Source organism: Hippoglossus hippoglossus, chromosome 18 (genome assembly GCF_009819705.1).
Source record: "Hippoglossus hippoglossus isolate fHipHip1 chromosome 18, fHipHip1.pri, whole genome shotgun sequence".
NCBI classification, from domain to species: Eukaryota; Metazoa; Chordata; class Actinopteri; order Pleuronectiformes; family Pleuronectidae; genus Hippoglossus; species Hippoglossus hippoglossus.
Window position 1 is genome coordinate 7,339,100 of NC_047168.1, and position 21,966 is coordinate 7,361,065.

Genomic DNA, 21,966 nt, shown 5'->3' on the forward strand with positions numbered 1-21,966 from the left:
TTTCTTTTTTAGCAAATATGAGTCAAAAGAGAAAACGTTAGCCGTGCTCATTTGACAGAATTTGTCTTGATCCTAAGAGCTAAATGCAAACATTAATTTCCACAACAAACCAGAAGTTCACTGGCCTACAGGCTGTGCACATCAATAATACATCAGTAATTCTAAAACAAATTATAGTAATCTCTTAGAGCTTGTTCTCCGTAGGTGTAGGAATGTACAGGATCGCGGAACGGATGATTTAGGAGTCGTCAGAAATTACAGCAGCTGCGAGAGGAGTCGAAAAACTTTGACTTATCTTTGTTTTAGGTCGTTAAAATGTCAAATCTAATAAGTGTAAGCGGCCCCCTTTTCGGAGCAGGCTTTTGAAGAGTTAAACCACATATTGTTCTTTTTGTAGGCAGCCAGACAGGCAGGGGAAACCACAGAAATCCACTCCCTATCTGTGACCGCTGCTGGTGCTCCTCTGACAAGACACATTTCCAGCTCTGGGCCAATAAAATTCTGCTCCCGGTTACAAATGTTAAATCATAATTTTTAACAAATGTTTTCTCTATTCAGTTTTTTTCCTTGTGTATTATATTTACTGTGGATGCTACCGATCCACATTCTTTTAGAGATGTTAAAAAATAATTCAGAACTGCTTTTAAAGTCAGCTCTCAACTATAAAGTGACCAATTAAACTGACAGAAGTGAGCAGTAAATGTGATCTGCAGTCACAGTGACTTAAATCCTTTTCACTACTGGCTTCCTGGTCAAAAAGACTAAATAATACGTTTAATTTTTTTCTTCTTCTTTTCACCCAGTCTAAAGCCAAATGCTGTAAAGATAAATGACTTGGCCAGGGCCTACACGGTGCACTTCAGCTGGGGCCATAAAAGCACAATCCTCTTAAGTACAAACTAAACCACATCTCAGTCAATCACTTACTTATGCCAAGTAAAATATAAACAGTAAAACTGAGTCAGCCAAAACAGTCAGCTACTCTGGTCCAACGCCGCACCAAGCTTATCGTGCGTTTGATCTTCCTACAGTGAAAGTGGCTTTATCTGCCTCCAACTCTCACTTCCAAACTCAAAATATAGGGGTTCTACTCTAAATAAAAATATACACGTGGAGGGGAAAAAATACAAACACGGCTCAAGCAAAGCCGGGGAGTGTGCGTGAGGTTATTAGAGGACGCAAAGAACCTAAATAAACCAGAGATACCTGTGTTAATTATACAGGGTCGCTAAAAACCTTAAAATTCACTTTTACGCACAACTTTACGCACGAAGGGAACGCAGGAATAGAGAGGAATCTTTTACTTTAAGGTGACTATAGAGGTGTGAAATATTTTCTTCGTTTGGACTTTCACAAGAAAATAAGATCTCGACAGTGAAACCCAACACGAACACGAGCAATGTGGATTACAAAGATAAATGTTGCGAAGTTTCATCGCTTAATTTTCGCGTAAAAGGCTAAACTTATTTTTCACACGCAGAGGTGAAACTGTGCAATCCTCACACACACACACACACACACAAAACTTTCAATTACCCTATTTTAACATAAATGCGCAAGCCATTAAATGTACATTTAATTAAAATAAAAGACACAAATACCTGAGTGAGACAAATTGGAGAGTACATGACGAGACGGCTACACACAAAGTGAATGTACTAGGACTGATTCCTCTGATCACTTTATCGCGCCATTCCTGGACCGACGTGCACCGTGTGAGACTGTGGAGGAGCAGCAGCTATCCGCGTAAAACAAAAAAGATTATCCAATGACATCCATGAAATGTTTTTTGCGATCCAAAGATTGTCGTCTCCGCTGAGAAAAAAACGTTTTTAAGCAGGAGATTGTTATATATTTTCGGACATGCACGGGGAGCTCTCTGGCAGTGGAGCCGGTGCAAGCGGAGCGGCTGCGGCGGCCGTGCGCACTCCTCGCTCCGGTACGCGCGGCTCGTCTTAACGGCGCAGCGGTGCCTCGTTCTTAAAAAGCATCACTTCAGCAGAGGCGGCGCAGGAGAAGAAGAGTGTGCGATGTTCACCCCTGCGTTCACCAAAACTTGATGTGAAACCGTTCGCTGCACCTTCGGCTCCTGCGCGATTCCAGCAAATCAGACCCAACTTTTTTTTTTTCCTCTCTCCCCCTCTCTCACTCTTTTTTTCTTGCAGCCACGTAATTACACAGTCACACTCCTCCTCCTCCTCTTCCTCATCCTCCTCCTCCTCCTCTTGCTGCTCCTCATCCAAAACGCACAACTTTTAATCTAACCACCCAGCACCTTCCTCTCCTCCTCGGCACAATTCATTTACCACCACCACTCCACTCCTCCTCCTCCTCCTCAGACACACTCACTCACTCCTGCGGGATAATGTCTAAAGAGCCTCGGGGACTTTGGACTGCACAGACGCGGAAAAAGGGAACGTCTCCCTGCGCAGATTTGGCACCGTGCGTCCCCCCAACCCTGGAGCTCCCCTGTCAACAACAACATGCGCTCCCTGCTTATTCCCATCCAAGTTCAGATAATTCAGGAGTGTGTGTGTTGCACAGTCAAAAGCAAACACACACTCTTATTAGTTTGTCAGCCACATAAGGGCCAAGGAAACATGAATTTCCCTGCTTATAAAAATAAAAATATTTAAATGCTTTAATCTCTAATATAAAGTGATAATTTCTGAAGATAATAATGAACTTAAAACATTTATTTTAAATGTCATTTGTCTTCATCGATAACAATTAAATCATTTAAATGGAATAAAATGTAAAACACCCACAAGGAAAGTGACATTGTGGCCTGAATGCTGAAAGGAGTGGAAGTTAAACATTGTTACTTTGTGGCTACAGTGTGTGTGTGTGTGTGTGTGTGTGTGTGTGTGTGTGTGTGTGTGTGTGTGTGTGTGTGTGTGTGTGTGTGTGTGTGTGTGTGTGTGTCAACAGTCCACATAAGAGTTAATTTGCCAAATTAAGGGGAATGGGATGTTAACACAGGCTGCCGTGCCAAGTTTAGTGCAGTTTTTTTTTTCTTTGGCCCAAACCGTGCCAAAAAAAGTCATGTTATGGTCCATGTTTAAAAAAAATAAAAAGTTTAACCCACGTCTCAACATATGCCCTCAATCGTCAAGTATAAACCACACAGAGCCGTTCACTTGTTATAACAACATTTGGAAAATAAACAACAACAATCCACGTTCACGTACCATTGCACTGTACTGCATGGATTACTGTGGGGTCCTGGAGGCGGGTTGAAACACACAAGCCGGTAGCTTCACATATTCTCACGTTCAACTTTGTGCTTTGCAGGGTTTTTCTCTTGCAGTGAAAAAAAAAAAAAGTCAAACACCGGAAGACAATTCTTGGCAGATAGCGGTGAAAAGAAGTTAGGAGCACCTCGGCTTTTTTTTTTTTTCTCCCCCTCTCTCTTTTTTTCTTGTCTTCCTTCCTCTTCGGGTCTCACTTTTTTTTGGACCGCTCTTTTGGGGCTTGTTCAGCGGAGTTGAACGGGATCCAGAAGAGGCTGAGTTTTCGGCGCTGGGCTGGTCTCCGCCTTCACTTTCACTGTCTGCCGGACTGCCGCCCCTCCGCTCGCAGCAGCAGCCACCATCAAGCAGCACGGTGCTTTGACTCGCTCACATTCCGGTGGGGCTTTTCTAAATAAAAGCCTCTTTAACCCTGCTTGTGCACAGTCTATGTTGCTGTAGAAACCCACTTTAGCTGCTTTCAGACATGCACAGAACTCCTGAGAACCACTTCGTCCGGAGGGGCTGCAAAGCCGTTTTCAGAAAGGACCTGTGGGTAAAATCCAAAGAGTTGTCTACGGAGTTTACCCAGAGTTTGCCTTTCACACATGCACAACACAGCAGGAGGTTCTCTGCACAGACTTGTTCACAACAGCAACAAATCCACTGCATTATTCAGGTGAGAGGTGGAGCAGCGGGGTGCAGCAGACAGAGGCAAGAAGTGACGTGTAAACTCCGCTGCAGAGATCATGTGATATACTTGACAACACACACTGGTGTCAGCTCTAATCCCCACAAACTCTCCAGACAACTTTGTCAGTGTCTTCTAAGTATGTCGCTGCTTTTTCACTGAGATGTATGTGTTTTCTTTTTGTTTTTTTAGTCTTCCGTCTGTCGTGTGCTAGAAGCGTCATTAACCCCACCACTCGCTTGCGGTGAATGCAGCAGGGATCCCCTGCTGTGTTCTCACATCGACTTCTCCTGGATTTCTACAGACCTTATACTCTTGGGAGGCCAGGCGGAGAAAGTCCGAAGAGACTGTGGAGCGTCTCACTCGGACATTTGAATTCACACATGCACCTCCTCCAGAGAAAATACGCAGGAACTGCATGTCATGTTCAGTGTCTGAAAGCAGTTTATGTGTGAACGCATATGTCCGACTGAGAGCCTCCGGACCTTTTCCGGCTGGCCCCCTGGTAGAAAGTCTGCAGAAAGTCCGGAGGAGCCGATGTGAGAACACGACAGGAGATCCTCCGCAGGATTCGCCGCCAAGGAGTGGATTTGATGATGATGTTTCTAACACTCCACAGAGGCAAACATGTAGAAACCAAAAAGAAATCAAATATCTACGAATGAAAAAGTGGTGCCTAACACACAGAGGAAAACAGCTATATCAAAATTGTTTTGGCCCAGATTTAGTCTACATCCCACATCTGGCCTGCATACCACATGGAATGATGGCACTCGGGCTGCCTGCTCCTGTTTGCCAGATCTGGGCCACAAGTGAGCCATAGCAATACCGCATGTCAACCAAGAAAGGCCTGAATTTGTTTTGTGCTATTTGGGCCATAATCACCATTTACCACACGTGAGGTTCACAGCCAGTTTACACCTTGGCAAAAAAAATCAACTACATTTGTTTTGGCATATTTGGGCCACATTTGCTATTTTTACACTTTCTCTGACCTCCAGACGTGACAAAATAAGGCCTCTTATTTTGAAATTTCCCCAGCCTATTTCCCCTGGTCGACCATCGAGCTGTTTCTCTGCAGCTTGACGCAGCAGAGTTTTGTAATGGTGTTTGCATTCTGGCCTCTCATTGGCCAGCGGTGGTGGCCCCGGGACTCTGTACCCTGGGCCCCTCATTTCCGCTCCTCTGACGTGCTGTGGGGGGCTTGACAGAGCCGGACAGTCAGTCAGTCTGTGTTGAATAGCGATGGAGAGCCACTGACTGATGCTGCCAATCACAACACTGCTATGATTATAGCTCCATAATATATTATTATTATTATTATTATTATTATTATTATTATTATTATTATTATTATTATTATTATTATTATTATTATTATTATTTGCAGTAGAAATATAAGAGGTGGCATTACTAATACATATGTCAATTCCAATTTGTATTTTAGTTTAGCTGCTATGAGTTATTCTTAAATCCCTGATATCTATATTATCCATATTTTGTCCTCTAAGATTTTTAGAGTCAAATTTGAGCAATTCAATTTGCATTGAAGGCACTGATATAGCTGCTTGCGCAAACTAATAGGAATTATGGTATGATATACGAATAATTTCTATGTTTACATAACATTTTTAAAGTTGAAGCAGAAAGTCCTCTCCAGATGAAATGATTTGGAGGGTAAAAATTCAAATCAGTGATTGCAACAATGGTAAACAGTGTTGTAATAGTAAAAGTATTTCGTATGGTAGTAATGGTGCCAGGGTGAATGACTGATGGGATATTTAAAAGGGGGGGGGGGGGGGCAACCTTGACTAATCATACATTAGATGCTGTATGGCAGCAGCAGTAGGAAATGTGATTGAATGTTTCATCTTACAACAGAAAATGTCCCTTCCCTTTCATCACTGTGATCGTGACATTAACACACTGTTCCCACAATGTCTAAACATGTCACAGTGGTCATGTGGGTCCATGTGTCTGCATCAAGCGCAGCCATCAGCAGTTGTGATTCGATGCTCGGAATAATTAAGCTAAGAGCTTTCAGTCCGACATGATTATAAAATGCTAATCAATAATCATCTCAAGTAAAAGTTCAGGCCTGGTCTGCAGTCTTTGTGTGGCATCGTTGAGGCAAAGCTATTTCCAGGGTGAAGAGTAAATAAATCTTGTCTGTCTGACTATTAAGCCTTTAAAAAAACTTATTTCAGGCTCCTATAGTTCACATTTTAATTAATAAATTTCGATTTTTTTTTTGTTCCATACTCATATCATCAAGTATTCTTTTAGTAATGTGTCACTTCAGATTTCATCCATTTCACATCTTAATTGTTGTTAATAGCTAAGATGCTATGAAAGGCTCGATTATTATCTCATGCACTGACTCTTTAGTCTCTTCCTTTTAGCCCAAAACTATATGACACCAGTCTAATGAATCAGATGGGACGATTCAGTCCTCTGAATATGGATCTACCGCCCCCACGTGGCTGCAAACACAAGCCACAGACTGAGGTCCTGCACATATGGCAGGGTTTTTTTGCGCCTGTTTTAAATGGCATTTAGACTATTAATTTATTACTATGGCCACCTCTGTAAGTCCTAATGAAAAGACAGGTTTATCCTATGAAGATTAAAAATTCTTAATGTGGTGATAACAGGTAGAATAACGTCCATATCATAAAAGTTCTGCCTTATTAGAAATTTGCCAGCCAAAAATAAAAATGGTAACATTTGAAATAATACTAAAATCATGTTGAGTGCGAATACTCATAATTACCACAATACTTATCTAGTATGTTGATACTTTGTCCCAGTAGCTACAATACTCGGCCTGTAAATTTGCCTTTTGCCCTTAAATGAATAAATAAGTAAAGTCAATAAAATAGTATGAAAAGCACAAGTGAGAGTATAAGATTGGTGCCGTCATATTTAAGCCCCAGTAAGACATGGCAGTGGCACGAGTCATTTAGTTATAACCTTGTCCCAAATATTATAAGTTTATGTTCATTTCTATTTATTCAAAAGTACAATCCATATTAATTAACATGCACATTTAAGTCCAACATGTAAATGTGTCATATTTACCATGCAGTCTAGTGTTCATCTGCAGACACATGTATGAAAAACACAGAAGTACATACACAGACACATAGCATTCATAATGAATAAATGAATCTCACAACTTTATGACGTATGACAACATGGACCCAGGCGTATCAAGCACAGCCCAACAATGCTCAATCAAAACACACATGCACACCACATGTAGTGAAATGAGCAGTAAAACGATGTCACTGCAGCCAAACCACTGCTGATGATGACTTGTTGGAATATTGTTTCATAGAACGGGGAAAAAGCAGTTTATAGATGTGATGTTATTTAGTTCTTTGACTGACAAAGATACTTTTTCAGTATGGTATTATACAACTCCAAATATCAGTACGTTTGAAAATAAAGTTAATGAACCAAAGTAGACATGTCACATGTGACAAATAAAGCTTGAACTTGCAGAAAGATATCTTGTGACCTTAGATGCCGCTCTCCTCAGTATACTATGAGAGCTTTAGTGTGTGTGATGCAACTTCCTCCCATTGCACCATTTCCTCTGGGCCTTCCTCAACCAGTCAGTATCTTTTCCTAACAACACAGCCCATCAGCTGCTAAATCCCTCAATCTTTAACCTTAATATGAAATTTTGATTAACGGCTATTTTTGACCATGATGCGCTTGCTGGGGCGGCTCTCTCTTAGTCCCTCCTGCATTCATTCTTAAAAGCACCTAGCCTCGGTTTTAATACCAAGCTGCAGATATAGGAGGAAGCTGATTCTGTGTCATCCTTTGAAACAACATCAGTTAAGGGCATAAAGTCAAGTAGCCAGTGCAGCAGACATTGGCTGAAAACAGGGCAGAACAGAGGAGCAGATAAGGAGCAGCAGGGCCTGCACTGAATGGATCATTTCTCTCAGCCTACATGCATCGAGACAGACAAACAAACCTCGGGTCAAACCCTGGAGATGGGGCACAATAAAAGCACGCCTGTTGTCCGGCGAGTAAATAAATATTCAGAATGAAATGTCAGCCCGTGTTGCCTCTTCAGCATGGGAAAGGCGCGGGCTGGACAAGGATTCTTTGTTCGGCACTATCAAATCAACACTGCGGAGGGTGCACAGAGAGGTGCAATTGAGGAACACGCTTCTACTGAAGACAAAGTGGGTCTCTCAGTCGTTCGTCTCAGGAGAATACATAGCCTTTAAGCACATTTTGATCAAACACATCTTTAAAATCGTTGATTCTTTGCCGGTGAATCGAAGAGTAAGAAAGTCACGACTACTGGCCTTGAGGATCACATGATCGTATAGACAAATTTTACTTTTCCGGTCAAACAATTATAGAAATTGAAAATTAAAAAGTAGCACTCACTGGCATGCTAATCGTTGCTGTAGTGAACTATATGGTTACTGTATATGCATGTCGAAACCTTTTCTACAAAATCCCTCACAAAAGTCAATGTGGTCAATCTGGACCTGGGCAGAGATAAATTGAGACTCAAACCAAAGTCCCATTAGCAATAAAATAATCAAATAAAAACAAAATTAGGTTAAAATTAAAAGTAAATTAATTTATGACAGGACTGTTAGGGAGGTGAATCAGACTGGGTTGCCGTCCCAAATCAGCCAAATACTGATGTATTCACAGAGTCTCCAAATGTGTCACCACACACTTTTAGATTTTGACAATTTACAACCGAGAGGAGGCAGACGAGACAAAAGAGCTTCACCACACTCACCATCCACCACGTCCTGGCTGACACGTCATAACAAAGCTGCCATTTGATGGACCTCTCTGTCAGTTTCCCGGCCATGGCTGCACTCACTCCCAGGCTCTCATCCGACACCCGGCCAGTGGAAGATAAGAAAACCAAATCAGAGGGGCATCAGCAGTGGAGGCATGCTGTGCCACATGAAGGCTGGTCCTTGACAACACTGCATTATGGAGGGAGGGGGAGAGGAGAGAGAAGAAAAAAAATCAGCAACAGCTTGACCAGGGACTTGGACCTGACTGTGGTAATTACAAGAGCCATGACCCCTGCAACCCTCGCCACCCCCCTCCCCCTAAACTAACCTCCTCCCCCTGCCCCTAACCCCCTACCCCTCTCCCCTCTTTTACATTTGTTCTGCAAAGGAAGTTACACACAACTTTCAGATGAATTACAACAATGTGGATATGTAGTGTCAAAATGCAGTAGTCATGGGAAATTAGATAGTTTTGTTGTAAAAAAAAAATGGATTTGATGGACTGTAAAGAATCAGTTAATGTTCAAGTGGCAGAGAGCAGGAGCAGATGGATCTATCTATCTATCTATCTATCTATCTATCTATCTATCTATCTATCTATCTAAAGTTACTCAGAAAGAGTCAGAAACAAGCTGGTTGTTGGTCAGTGCAGACATCTCTCAGTTTTAACCTCAGTTTTAACCTATTTTCGAGTAAATGAAACCCGCCAGTACTGTGAAATATCCAATTTTGTGACTGACACAAAGGTAATTTCAAACACTGAGATCCTCTTGACTCCTGTGTATAAAATGCTGTGTTGTGTTAAAGGATTATCTAATGTCACTGAAGAGTATTCTTCACATTTAAAGGTGACCCCAGTCTAATAGCACCAAAACCAATTCTGAAGATCAAGCAGTTGTCAAGAGAACTGTTGCATTAGATTTCCCCCTCAGCCACTGCGGGGGCTTCACTGGGGCCGACTGTATTTTGATCCATGAATTAAGACGTCTTGGCGTGTCCATGTAAATGTTATCTGAACGCCGGCTGAAAAGGCCTTTTCTCCACCGCCGCATTCCGATCCTCCTCGCCGAGGCCGCTCAGTGGCAGCTGGATTTCCCCACGGGGACGGTGGGTGGACTTAGCAACAGTAACTTAGCATTACTTACAACAAATAGATGGAGATAAAGGGAAAACTGTGGAAATGAAGACAAGGACTTCACTTGATTGTGTTGCACACTGAAGTCAGAGGTTTTACGATGTATAGGGTTCAATCTTACTTTGTTAATTTCAATTGACCTAAAGTTAGAAATATTAAGTCTTAATCACACAAATTGTGCACGTGTGGTGCAGACAGCAAGCTGCATGTTGTGTTGTCATGGGGCTGATTACTCTGTGTAGCTGCTTTTTAATAAGTACCTGCTCAGGTTTGACCTTTTCATTGCACTTTAATAAAGCGATAATTAGGAGCCTAATTAGGAGCTGGGGAATTGAATTGGTTCTTAAGCATGGGGAACAATGAGACACTCCACAGTCGTCATGGAAAGCAAATGTCTGCTGCTCATGACACAGAACAGGCAGATGAATTTTACTCTGTGGGGGAGGAAAGACGACAAATATAAACTCTCACTGAACACTGTGTGTGTTAATATTATCAGAAGGAAAACTACGGAAACAGCTGATGGATAAAGCAACAATACATCAGGAACTGTGTAATTGGAAGAAGCATCTTTCGAGGCTTATGGAACTGTTTATTATTCCTTAAGTAATAATTTGGAGTCAGACCATTAAGTTCCTCGTAAGTAATTAAAATAACCTTAAAATCAATTCTAAAATGTACTGGAAGCCAAAGTGAAGAGGCTAAAAACCAGTCATCCATCCAACCACTATATCCTAATGGTCGCAGGGGGTCCTGGAGTCAGTCCCTGCTGACATTGGGCGAGAGGCGGGGTACACCTTGGACAGGTTGCCAGTACTGACATACAAGACAAACAACCATTCACTCCTACAGTCAATTTAGAGCCTCCAGTCAACCTCACCACAATCTGCATGTCATTGGATTGTGGGTGGAAGCCGGAGAAAACCCACACAAACACTGGGAGAAAATAGAAACTCCACATTGCCCTCTCCAAACTGGAATTCAAACCTTTTTGTTGTGAGGCCAACTAATACATTATTAATGTAAAAATAATATAAAAAATAATAATTTAATTTGGAATTAAAGTGTTCTTTAATGTGTTATAGGTCATGAGACCCAGTTTGAAGAGTTTGATCATTTCTATGAAAAAATTTGTTGAGCAAAGCAAAAGAACAACATTTCTGACACGTTATTCAGCTGATGCCAAACGTGCTCCATGATTATGGAGAAAGGAAAATGTTTGGGCCGAGCTCATAGACGAACGCCGCATGCACCTTATTGATTTTGAGGGTAAAATCGATACGTTTCATCGTCTTGATTGGATTAACCGTTTCAAGTTCAACTTTTAATTGGATTTCTACTTTCTACAATGAGAGCTTATTTGAAAATCAATATGCCAATCAATACCTCCGTGTTCAGAAAGTTCAGCTGTGGAGCTGCGAGGGAAAATGGAGGCCCACACATGTGACGCAATGGAGTCTGACAAACGTAATCATGCTTTTATTAAGAGCGGGAACAAAATACTGTATTAGTTGTAAAAGTTGGAATTTTAGTTTTTAATTAGAAAACTAAATGTAAAAGAAGTTCTGATAATTGTATGTTCCTTCGTATGTATAAAGAAAGTGGATCGTTCTCAAATTATAAGAAGATACCGGTCAAATGTACAGATCTCTAGTACGTCACAAGCATCAAAGTAAAGCATAGCTGATGATGGGGGTGACCCTAATCACCAAATCATACAGGAAATATGGCCCATATGGATTGAAATAAAAAAAATGCGCTACCCATAATTAGTGATCAGATAATAAATTCTATGTTCCATCGTGTAGACTTAATCCGTGTCTAGGCTTTGGCAAAAAATGGCAGCAGAACACGCCAAGCCAATAACTCCAATCCTAGACAGGTAAACAGCCTTGTATGTGAGACATAACTGTTCCGAGCGCAGTTTATGTTTATCAAGCATGTGGCCAATTATTTCTTTTGTTCGGCCAGATGTCATAGACTGTAAAACTAGCAGGTGGTCACTTATTTAATTAGTTGGGTTGACCAACCAATTGCCAGAGATTAAGAGCACATTTAACTCAGGCTGCTCCCGCCTGCTATTATCTAGACAGGACCTCCCTTAATTTTTATTATCGTAAGGCTCAAATTGACAAATTAAATTTCAACCCAGGCACATTAAAACATACTAGAGGTTCAGCACTAATGTAGATATTATCTCTATTGCAGATATATCTAATATTACTTTCTTTGGTGTGATATAGGTACTTGCTGGGACTTCTAGAAACACCACTGATATTAAAACGGATCAATTTAAAGACACAGCCAGATTTAAAAGTATAATAGACATGTGATAATTTAGGGAGCATGTTCGTCTCTGTTTGTCCTTCAAATGAACTATCACCAAAAAAAATGCAATAAAGCACATACAATAGGACCAAGCACTGAGCACAAGGTTAGTATAGAATAACTGGCTCAAGCTTTGTATTTTATGGTGATGTTTAAAGCTATGTTTTGTCATATTTACGAGATTGTTTATTTCAGGGATGCTCCAAGATCTACAGGTATCCTATGGGGAAATTACAAAGTTTCAAAAAAGAGACGAGTCAGTTTCATCATTGGTACAATAACATTTTTTATTCTAATTTAAAAAAAAGCTTTATTTGTGACGGGAAAACAATTTAAAAGCCCTGTAGTTTAAGATTTTGATTTAATGTTGGAGTTGCTGAGGGAAATACTGTGCTTGTGTGCGTGTGTGTGCGTGTGTGTGTGTGTGTGTGTGTGTGTGTGTGTGTGTGTGTGTGTGTGTGTGTGTGTGTGTGTGTGTGTGTGTGTGTGTGTGTGTGTGTGTGCAGATAATGTTAATAAAATGCAACCATTTTAGACAACACTCATAGATTATGTTCACGGATCATGCACACATTACGTACGCCTCACTGGGACTTAAGGACTTTTTAGGACAATGGCCATTTGTTATGAGACAACTGAACTGATGCTTGGGCTCTTAATGTGACACGTAGTGCAGAGAGAACCAAACAGAAAGTGAAGCATTCATGTAGTCAGACTTTTATGCTGCAGTCATGTATTTGATGTAAACAATTTTAGTCTTCACGTGTGCATTTTAATAGTTTACATTGAATATTAAACAGCTAATCAAGCTTCTTCCCAACAACATTTTGACTTATAATAGCAGGAAAAACAGGACATGTCATTACAATGACTCATGTACATGAAGCTTCCCAGCAAGCCATACCTGTAGGACAGCATGCACAATACCAGGACCCAGGATCTAGGTCATCTAAATGGAATGCATTTACCGTTTTTACTGTTATCATTCACACCCACATTTTTCCTGCTATGACACGTCAACATATTTGCTGCATAGACTCAAGATATTCTCTCATGTTGTAGATTAATAATAAATAGTGTTTGATGAGTCAGAAGGATCACTTTTGCCATATTTGACTGTGTGTAATGTATGTCATCACATTACACATTTTAAAGTTAAAGATAGGACACCTTGTTGAGTAGATTATAATGTAATATTTTTGGAGACATTTGCACTTTAATTGAGTATTTCAATTGAATATATACTTCTACTTAATCTTATTATAATACAATACAATAAATAAATGTAGATGAAAATAGAGATATCGCATCCTATAGGTTATTAAGTACCCTCCTCATTTCCATGAAATGGAAATAAAAGTTTCAGCTGTGGCCGCAATTAGAGCTGCTGTAGAGAAAGTTGAAAAAGGAGAAAAGTAAAAAGCTCAGACCTATTCAGAATCTAATTTATTTGGAACATGAATACCAATATGATATTTTCTATAATCACAAATAACACACTTTTCTGATATAATTAACTGAAAATGAATTTTTACAGGCTTTCTAGACATCATTAGGGTATAACATACTGTGTTCATGGTGCATTAATTGAGTTCACAAAACGTAGGTGTTCCAGTGAATGAGGTTTGAATAAAAAGTATATACATATACAGCATGAAAACACAATAAACAATGTGAACAAAAGCGAACAGATCCTAACAGAGAGCCCTGGGGGACACCATATAATGGCTCCGATATTTTTCCACCTCCAGTCTCCTGCAGTTCTTGACTGATTCAATAAATGAATGTGGCTGACGTGTTATAATTGAAGATATGCTTTACAACTACACACAGCAGCTACAGTAGTCTTGGCTGAGGTTAAAGAAGTTTTGACAAACAATCAAGTAGTTACAACGGTTTAGTGAGTAATGAGCGAAAACCTGCTTCCACCCAGTTCGTATACTTCATAATACCTATCAGATTTTCAACACTAATATAACAATAAAGATGGCTTTACAAACACACAATGCTTATTGCTTTTTAAAAAATCATATAAAAGAAATAGAGAGTGTTATTTATCAGCAGTACCCTCTCCTTTTACCAATCACACCACTTATCCCACGAACCCCCAAAAAATTCACAAACATCCAAAAACCTGAATCTGATTTATAAAAACCACTGAGCAAAGTTATCAACACACACTCATGCAAACGTGATAAACTTGCCTACGAGGTATGAACAGAGCAAAGCATACACGTCAAATAAAACAACTTCAAGTGAACACGTTTCTTCTGAGATTGATGCAGTGGAACAGACTGCATGCTAACGTGAAAAATCAGTGCATAATATTCAACCACTCTGAAGAAGTTTGGTGAAACATGCATTTGCTGAATGCTTGCTGACTATTGCAACATTTCCCCAGGTCTTTGGCTTTTATGGAGACCAACATGATGGTGATGATGATAATGATGATGATGATGTACCGTGAGCATAACAAGAAGACCTAAACAGGCACTTAAAACTACTTGGATATTGTAATTTTTCCAACACATGAAAAGCTTTGTTTACGTATAAGCGATTGCCAAGTATTATAGACAATGACAACCATGCTATGCTAGTATTATTATGCATATTATGCAGAATCGTCTTATCCTGTGAAAGAATTCATAAAAGATCTCTAATCGTTACCATAGAGTAACAGCAAAATCACCATAAGTACATTTTCAGTTTGTCAATTTAACAAGGTGTATGTCACAAGCAAATATGACAGGGGCAGCACTAAGAGGAGAAGGAGAAATTACTCTTGATTCGAAAGTTGGTGCCAAAGATTTGTTAGTGCTGTGGTTGATAGAGCAGATTTAAGCTAAACAGACAAAATCTCTTATTAAAAGTTAGAGTAGGGGCTCAATGTCATTCTCATGTCTGTTCTGTCAATGTGAAGCTGCAGCTAGCAAGTGATTAGCTTAACATATCCTGGCTACGTCAAAAGGAAACAAAATGTGCTTATCAACAAGTTACGTCTATGTTGAAACATAGACTGTATATGAAGATGGACGACATGGCTGCTCCCAAAAAGTGAAGCCAAAACGTCTCGAAGTCATAAACCCGCCTCCTCCATGTAAATGGATAGGGGAAGGACCAAATAAAATATACAAAATACAAATCAAACACATTTGTATAAACTAAACTAATCAGCTGCTGGCTGTAGCTTCATCTTTAGCGTATAGGCAGACAGTGGAATTGAACTTCTTGACTCTACCCCTCGACCACTAGTCCATTAAGATAAACAGAGTGATTTAAGGGATAATGATATTAATTGGCAGTGGAGTGTTTGTTATACTCAGTAACAAATGGATTATACACTTGGTTGGTCTATGACATATACAGTTTCTAAATCTGGATTATTTTTCCCATGGCATGATAAAGGGTTAACCTTCTGCTTGTGATAACACATCTTCATACCCGGCTGTTCGGGTGTCATCAGCATTCAAGTTATCAACTTTGTTCTGTGACCACACTTCATAAAACATCACTTCATAGATAAAACATTCAAAGGACAATGCAAAGAAACATTCATGAATCATTAAATGATCACGGATAAGTGGAAGGCAGCTGACGCCAGATCCCTTGTCCCAAATTCTAGTGGATAAACACCAACCAGCAAACATAAAGCAAAAACACTGCTCATGTGTAAGCAATAAAAAGGACATAGCTAAAAGAAACAAGGCACAAACTTTATACAAAAACTTGCCTTTCTGACAAACACACCCGAGTTACCCTAGTTCTGTCTGTGGTTGATTAACGGTCAGTAGTAAAGGCTCTTTTTATTAACGTAACCTGAGAGGGGTCCCTTTTTCGCCAGCAGCTTTCAGGTGAAGACTTCCATCCTTCTGATGCAATTAGCCATTAAAGTGGTTTCCAAATGCTGAAAGTAGCCGTCACAGTGAGTAAAAAAAGCAAAATGTTCCCATCACTCCCAAAGGGGTTTCTTGACCCTGTTTACTGCCAGTCTGGGTCTTGTAGAGAAAGGCAAAAAAACAAAAGAACACACACAAAAATAAAAGCTTCCAGTATCCACAGACAAACCAAGCTCCCATAGCACAAAAGAGGACAGTGAAGGCGAGCAGATGGATTCTTTAAGTGTGCATACAGTGTTTCATCGTGGCAGCCTGTAGCATCTGTGCAGGCAGGAGGTAGTGTAGCGCTGCAGACCTACACGTGGGTGCGGAAGTGGTGGCTGGCTAGAAGCGGCTGCCTGACTCGGAGCGGGAGCAACCACAGGAGTTTCCAGCGTGTGCCGCAAACTTCGGCTAGTGCCCACTGCCAGGACCTCTTTGAGCCACATCTGAGAGGAGGAAAGAAAAAGGTAATTACTGATGTAAAAGGGACATTACAACAACATTGGAAGGGGCGAGTACAACGTGTTGGAAAACGCGCTTATTTGCTTTCTTGTAATGCTAAAAAGACAGATACCACTTTCATGTCTCTGTTCAACATATAGACTGTATATAAAGATGGGTGAGGGATCACCAACTATCCAGTGATTAAGCTAAAATATCCCGGATATGAACGCTGCCGTCTTCCGTATTTGGAGCCTGAGTCTGCGCGGTAACAATAGGGGGATACAGCTGCAGTAGCGAGGTACAAACACTAAAAAGACAGAAACCATCTTTGAGAAAAAAAAATATTTAAAGTGTAATTTGACTTCTTAGTTTGACTCATTTCCCATCCATTAACATGGAGGAGGCAGGGTTTCTGACCTATACTCCAGCCAGCCACCATCGCGATCAAGACGCTTCATGGTTCATGGTCATGGTTCAACTTAGAGCTGGAGCCAGCAGCTGGTTAGCTTAGCTTTGCATAAAGACAGGAAACAGAATAAGTAAAGCAGACTCACACTTCATTTGACAACTGAGCCATTTTCTCAATGGTGGTAGTATCCTGTAAAGACAGAAAAGCAAAGATCAATACAAAATAAATGGGTATTTTCACAAAAGAAGCTCCTTCATGATGAATCTTTAGAGAGTCACCCGATCAGCCAGAACAACAAACTCCTGTTGACAGCTCTGATCATGGAGGCTAAGTTTTGACGTTACAACTGTGAAAGCTTATAAATTACATTTGGTTGTGAAAAAGAAAATTCACTCATTATCTACTCACCCCTATGTCGATGGGGGGTGGGTAAAGTGTTTGACTTTGACATTTCCACTGTGTTTTAAGGCTAAAAGTCCACCAGAAGTCACTAAGCTAGCGGTTTTAGCATTTCAGCACAAACAAATGATGCTGTGAATAAAATATACCATCATTACATGAACATAAATGCATTAGAGAATGTAATTTGAAACAAGATAATAAACCCTTTTGTCGTTATTGAGTACTCACAGACAGGATGCCCGTCATCTGGGTGTAAAACAAACTCGCCATGCCACCAAACATGACCAAACCCATGAGCGCCGACACCCGCAGCAGAGCCAGTTCGTGGCGTGTTGTAAACTTCTCCTGAAAAGAGAGCGGTGACGCTTTCATGTTATATGCTATTATCTGATGCATTTTTCTGAGTTGATTCTTAACTTTTATATTTCACAAGTGCTATGGACGACTCTTAAGGCATATAGCAAAGCATTCAGCTCAACTATTGTGGGTAATGTTGACACACAAGCTTTCAGATAATTAAATAGAAGCAGCACATGCATTTTTCTGTCAATTGATGATATAATTTACTAATATTCCAGCAGAACGTACCTGGTCCAATCCCATCAGTGGCTGGAAGTAATAGTACTGGCAGAAGTCCAACACCAGTGTGAACAAACTTAACACCTGAGTGTAGAGACAGAGCTGCAGGAAGAGCCAGTGGTTGTCTTCTCCCACACAGTTATTGATCCTGGAAATAAACTTGATTTAGGCAATAATCTTGTATAATCTATGTTTATATTGATATATAATAAGATCTGGTCTGACGTAGCACAAAACTACGTATGAATGTGTGTGTGTGTGACTGGGTGAATGCGACTTGTTGCGTAAATCTCTTTGAGTTGTTGATTCGACTGGAAAAGTGCCATATAGATACAGTCCAGATGCGTAAATCTCTTTGAGTTGTTGATTCGACTGGAAAAGTGCCATATAGATACAGTCCAGATACAGAGCAAGAATGTCATTAGTGGTGTGCATCCTTACCAGGGACAGTGGTGGTCCATCCTGCGCACACAGTGGCCACAGCGACTGCAGTGGTGGGACCTTTTGGGTCTCATTAAGTTGCATTTATTGCACAGCTCCCAGTGCTCCCGCTCTGTGACATAAAGACAACAACATGTACTTTATTACTGGTTAACAAACTGGCTAACCAATGACAAAGGGACACAATAAATCAACAATCTACAAACAATCTATTTTGACTAAGGAGAGACGTCACTTTTATGATCATAGTCACTTATTTACAGGTGTACTGATTTATGGGTAAACAGTAAAAACATGCATTATCTGACACATTGGAACAATAAAAGATTTGCTTTATAGAAAAGCAGGAAGAAAGTAAGGTGGGCTTTACTGTTTCCGCACCAGAGTGAGGTATGTGGGGGTCCACAGGAAGGCGACCAGGATCTGCTGTGGAAGCTCTGAAGAGGGCCGCTAGGCAGAGGGCTGATGACATGTAATAACCTGAAGAAATACACAGAGTGTGATCCACGCACTTTCAATCCAGAGTAATTAAACTGCGTTTTTACACGAGTAATCCTATGTCTATTATTTTTTGTGGCCACAATATGTCACAACTGTCTGTGGCCCCTAAGCAATGGATGAGACACCTTCTTTGTTCATAACAAAAACAAGGACACTCACAAACAACCGTGGCCCAGGGGATGTGTCCTTCATTGTAGTGGGGAAGCAGAACCAGCTTGGGAATGAAGAAAGTGTTGTAGAGCCAGATCCCAAATACCACACTGATGCACAACCACCCCATGGGGTCCACCACAAAGTGCAGTCGAAGCTTCATGGCTGCGGGGGGCTCCGGGGAAACCTACAGAAGACCACAGCACACACGTGAAGATTCAAACGTGTGTTTGGTATCTGGTAAAAGCGATGGTCCCCTGCTCTCTCACACACATGCTTAATAAACATGACATATATGTTTTATAGAGGAGTGTGTGTGAGTCCTCAATTACTATTAGTGTGGAGTTCGTAGAAATGATATGTTTTAAATAAAATATCTATCACAAAGCCATTATTTGATTTTATATTTTTTATATCTCTAGTCTTGATTTGGAGTTGTACTCTTGCAATGTTTTCACTTACAAAAAACAAAACACTTACATCTGCTGTGCCATAATTTGAAACGCTATGTTGGTCTAATGAACAACTTTGTATAGCTTCAGTCATTTATCTTTAAACCTGTATTTATATTTGGCTTCAATACTCTTGCATGTACTTTACAGCGACAGCTTTGTAGTAGTTCTGGTGGCGAGACTTTAATCTATATCTATCTATCTATCTATCTATCTATCTATCTATCTATCTATCTATCTATCAAACACATTGACTGAGAACACCACTGCCTGACACGTGCTCAGGAGGTAACAGTAGGTCATATTTAGCTGTAAATTAAACCTTTTTAACAAAGGCCTTAGTACTGTGTTATACAGCAGGTTAGTGTAAACAAGCTCAGCCTCAGTCCCCTGCACAACACAACACACCTCACATATCAACACAGTCTGAATCAGCCTCCACATCACTGCCGGTGTTCATTATGAGCAGGTTGCTCTATCATTATTCACACACACAGGAAACACTGTGATGGGCTGGGCTCTGTAGCCCTGCTGTGCTGCTAGCTAACCTCACTGAGCTAACCGGATTCAAAACACACGCCTTCACGTACAAACAGAAACAGTCCCACTTGCTGACCGCCAGTCATGGTTTTAAACCCTTCAACGGGAACAAACCTACTTCTATGTGATCGCTGTCCTGTTCAGCGCAGGAATCAGTGCAGCTACTTCCTCATCCGAGCCTCTGTGGGCTGGACAGGACAAGTGTCGTTACCTGCAGAGGAGAAACTCACTTCCGGTTTATTACTGCTGTCAAATCAGACAACTCTCTATGGAACTATAGTGATAATAATAATGATAATAAGAAGAAGAAGAAGAAGAAGAAGAAGAAGGAGAAGAAGGAGAAGGAGAAGAAGAAGAAGAAGAAGAAGAAGAAGAAGAAGAAGGAGAATTATAATAAGCATAATAATTGAAATAATAATAATAATAATAATAATAATAGTAATAGTAATAATACTACCAATAATAATCACATGAATAAATACAAATGTATCATGTATTTATCATTATTAACTGTTTTTTAAATATAATGAATGATGGAAAAAGTTAAATCCACCTGCATGTATATCGAAATATTAAGTGTTCATTATGTCCATACAGTATTCTTATTATATGACATACTATGATTTATTTAATTTTTTAATTTTATCATTATTATTGTCTGCCTTTATTGCTTCTTCTACAATTAATAAATCATTTTCTTTTTATGGTAATGAAAGCGAAATTGTTTCACTTGTTCTTGTATAAACAGTGTGACAATAAAAAATCTTGTGCATGAATTTTCCAACAGCTTGGTAATTTAATTCTGGTACAGGTAACAATAAAGCAATTATTCGATTAATTGATTGGTTGATCAAAAGCAATAAACCTGCAGCAAGATTCTTTTCAAGACATCATTCTTGAAGCAAAATGACCTCAATTCACTACTGTTATCTTCTCAGTTTACCTTTTATTTACTTATTTGTATGCTGTTCATTCATTTTTTTGGTATGTTGTTGTTTTATCCATAATGGCAAACTGATGCATATCGTATATAGTAGGTATATAATATACGACGTTGTTGTCGAAGGGCCCTGTCATTTAAAAAAGGGGTTAGGGTTAGATCAATACCCAATATCCACACATGTATTTAAATATATCTATGAGTTCGTGGGGGTTAATATAATATTTTGTTGTAGACTTTTTTGTGATACTATATATCAACATCAGCAGTTGTATCGTGGTGGTTGACGCTAACTTGACGCAGCAGCTGTGCGCAGGTGGGCGGTGCGGCGAAGTGCGGTGAAGTGCGGCACCTGCTACCGGGGAAACAAACTGCCTGTCAAACACGGTTACTACCCGTGAGGGTGCGGCGTGTTTTGTAACTTCCTTGGATTTTAAAATGTGTCTGATCCACACACTGTATATAAAGAGGACTGATCTCATTCATATTGATCTGCATCCACCGCCACGTGTTTTTAATCCAACTGAATGAAACACTCATTACATAAAGGCGACGGAAGTAGCATAATTCTACTTCCGTTAGCATTAGCAGCCGGTGTTTGTTGACAGCAGCGTCACCTAGCAGTAACACCGCAGTTGTCGCTTCGCCGTGTTGTCGAGACACAAGCGAGCTCAAATCGTGGCAGCTCGTAGAGGCACTTCCGGTGGCAACAGAAACTGCCACTGAATTGTAAAGGCAGTTGCCCCTGCTGCCACCCTGTGTGATGACAACTACCGCTGTTTGTGACTTAGTCCCTGAGATTTATACGTAGTTTATGAATGTTTATCGGCGTGTCACTGCTCTGAGCACCATGAATAATTGATCTGTATTTCTCCACTTGTATTGTGAAACATGCTCGTTTATATCTGATTTGTTTGTCATATTTGTACCGATTCTGCTTAAATGCTGTCAATGCTTTGTGTCATTGAACTTATGGTGTCATGGTGTCATCCCTTCACATCTGTTTTATTATTTTCTACTTTCTGTGCTCCTATGTAGTGTATTTCAATATGTCAT

At 40.2% G+C, this 21,966-nt stretch overlaps 2 protein-coding genes across 13 annotated transcripts in view; both read right to left on the reverse strand.

Moving 5' to 3' along the window:
• LOC117752251 (nuclear factor 1 B-type-like) overlaps positions 1 to 3,571 on the reverse strand; it is a 67,142-nt gene extending 63,571 nt beyond the window's left edge. For 3 of the 11 annotated variants that reach the window (XM_034569516.1, XM_034569511.1, XM_034569515.1), the window contains exon 1: positions 3,192 to 3,555. In XM_034569516.1, coding sequence (XP_034425407.1) covers positions 3,192 to 3,209 — 18 coding nt within the window. In that variant the 5' untranslated portion in view covers positions 3,210 to 3,555. Of the gene's footprint in view, positions 1 to 1,601; positions 2,314 to 3,191 lie in introns of those variants that run through there. The other 8 variants (XM_034569509.1, XM_034569512.1, XM_034569517.1 and 5 more) reach the window with 8 other exon arrangements.
• A 10,033-nt stretch (positions 3,572 to 13,604) lies between these two features.
• On the reverse strand, positions 13,605 to 21,152 carry zdhhc21 (zinc finger DHHC-type palmitoyltransferase 21). 2 transcript variants are annotated; one of them, XM_034569550.1, is made up of 8 exons: positions 20,089 to 20,226; positions 18,988 to 19,165; positions 18,709 to 18,807; positions 18,328 to 18,439; positions 17,896 to 18,034; positions 17,536 to 17,652; positions 17,051 to 17,094; positions 13,605 to 16,498 (listed from the first exon to the last, which is right to left on the reverse strand). In XM_034569550.1, the coding sequence occupies exons 2-8, from the start codon at positions 19,139 to 19,141 to the stop codon at positions 16,366 to 16,368; spliced, it is 798 nt and encodes a 265-aa protein (XP_034425441.1). In that variant the 5' UTR covers positions 19,142 to 19,165; positions 20,089 to 20,226; the 3' UTR covers positions 13,605 to 16,365. The 2 variants fall into 2 exon arrangements, with proteins under 2 accessions (XP_034425441.1, XP_034425443.1); XM_034569552.1 differs by lacking the exon at positions 20,089 to 20,226 and adding an exon at positions 21,148 to 21,152 and having other exon boundaries at positions 16,360 to 16,498.
• Positions 21,153 to 21,966: the final 814 nt, after the last annotated feature.

Bases quoted from the DNA above. Each gene is read 5' to 3' on its own strand.
- zdhhc21 (XM_034569550.1), bottom strand. From the start codon at position 19,141: ATGAAGCTTCGACTGCACTTTGTGGTGGACCCCATGGGGTGGTTGTGC. The intron at 17,653-17,895 runs GTACGTTCTGCT...CTCTCTTTTCAG, and splicing joins CACTGATGGGATTGGACCAG to GAGAAGTTTACAACACGCCA. The intron at 17,095-17,535 runs GTGAGTACTCAA...CTGTCTTTACAG, and splicing joins AGATGACGGGCATCCTGTCT to GATACTACCACCATTGAGAA.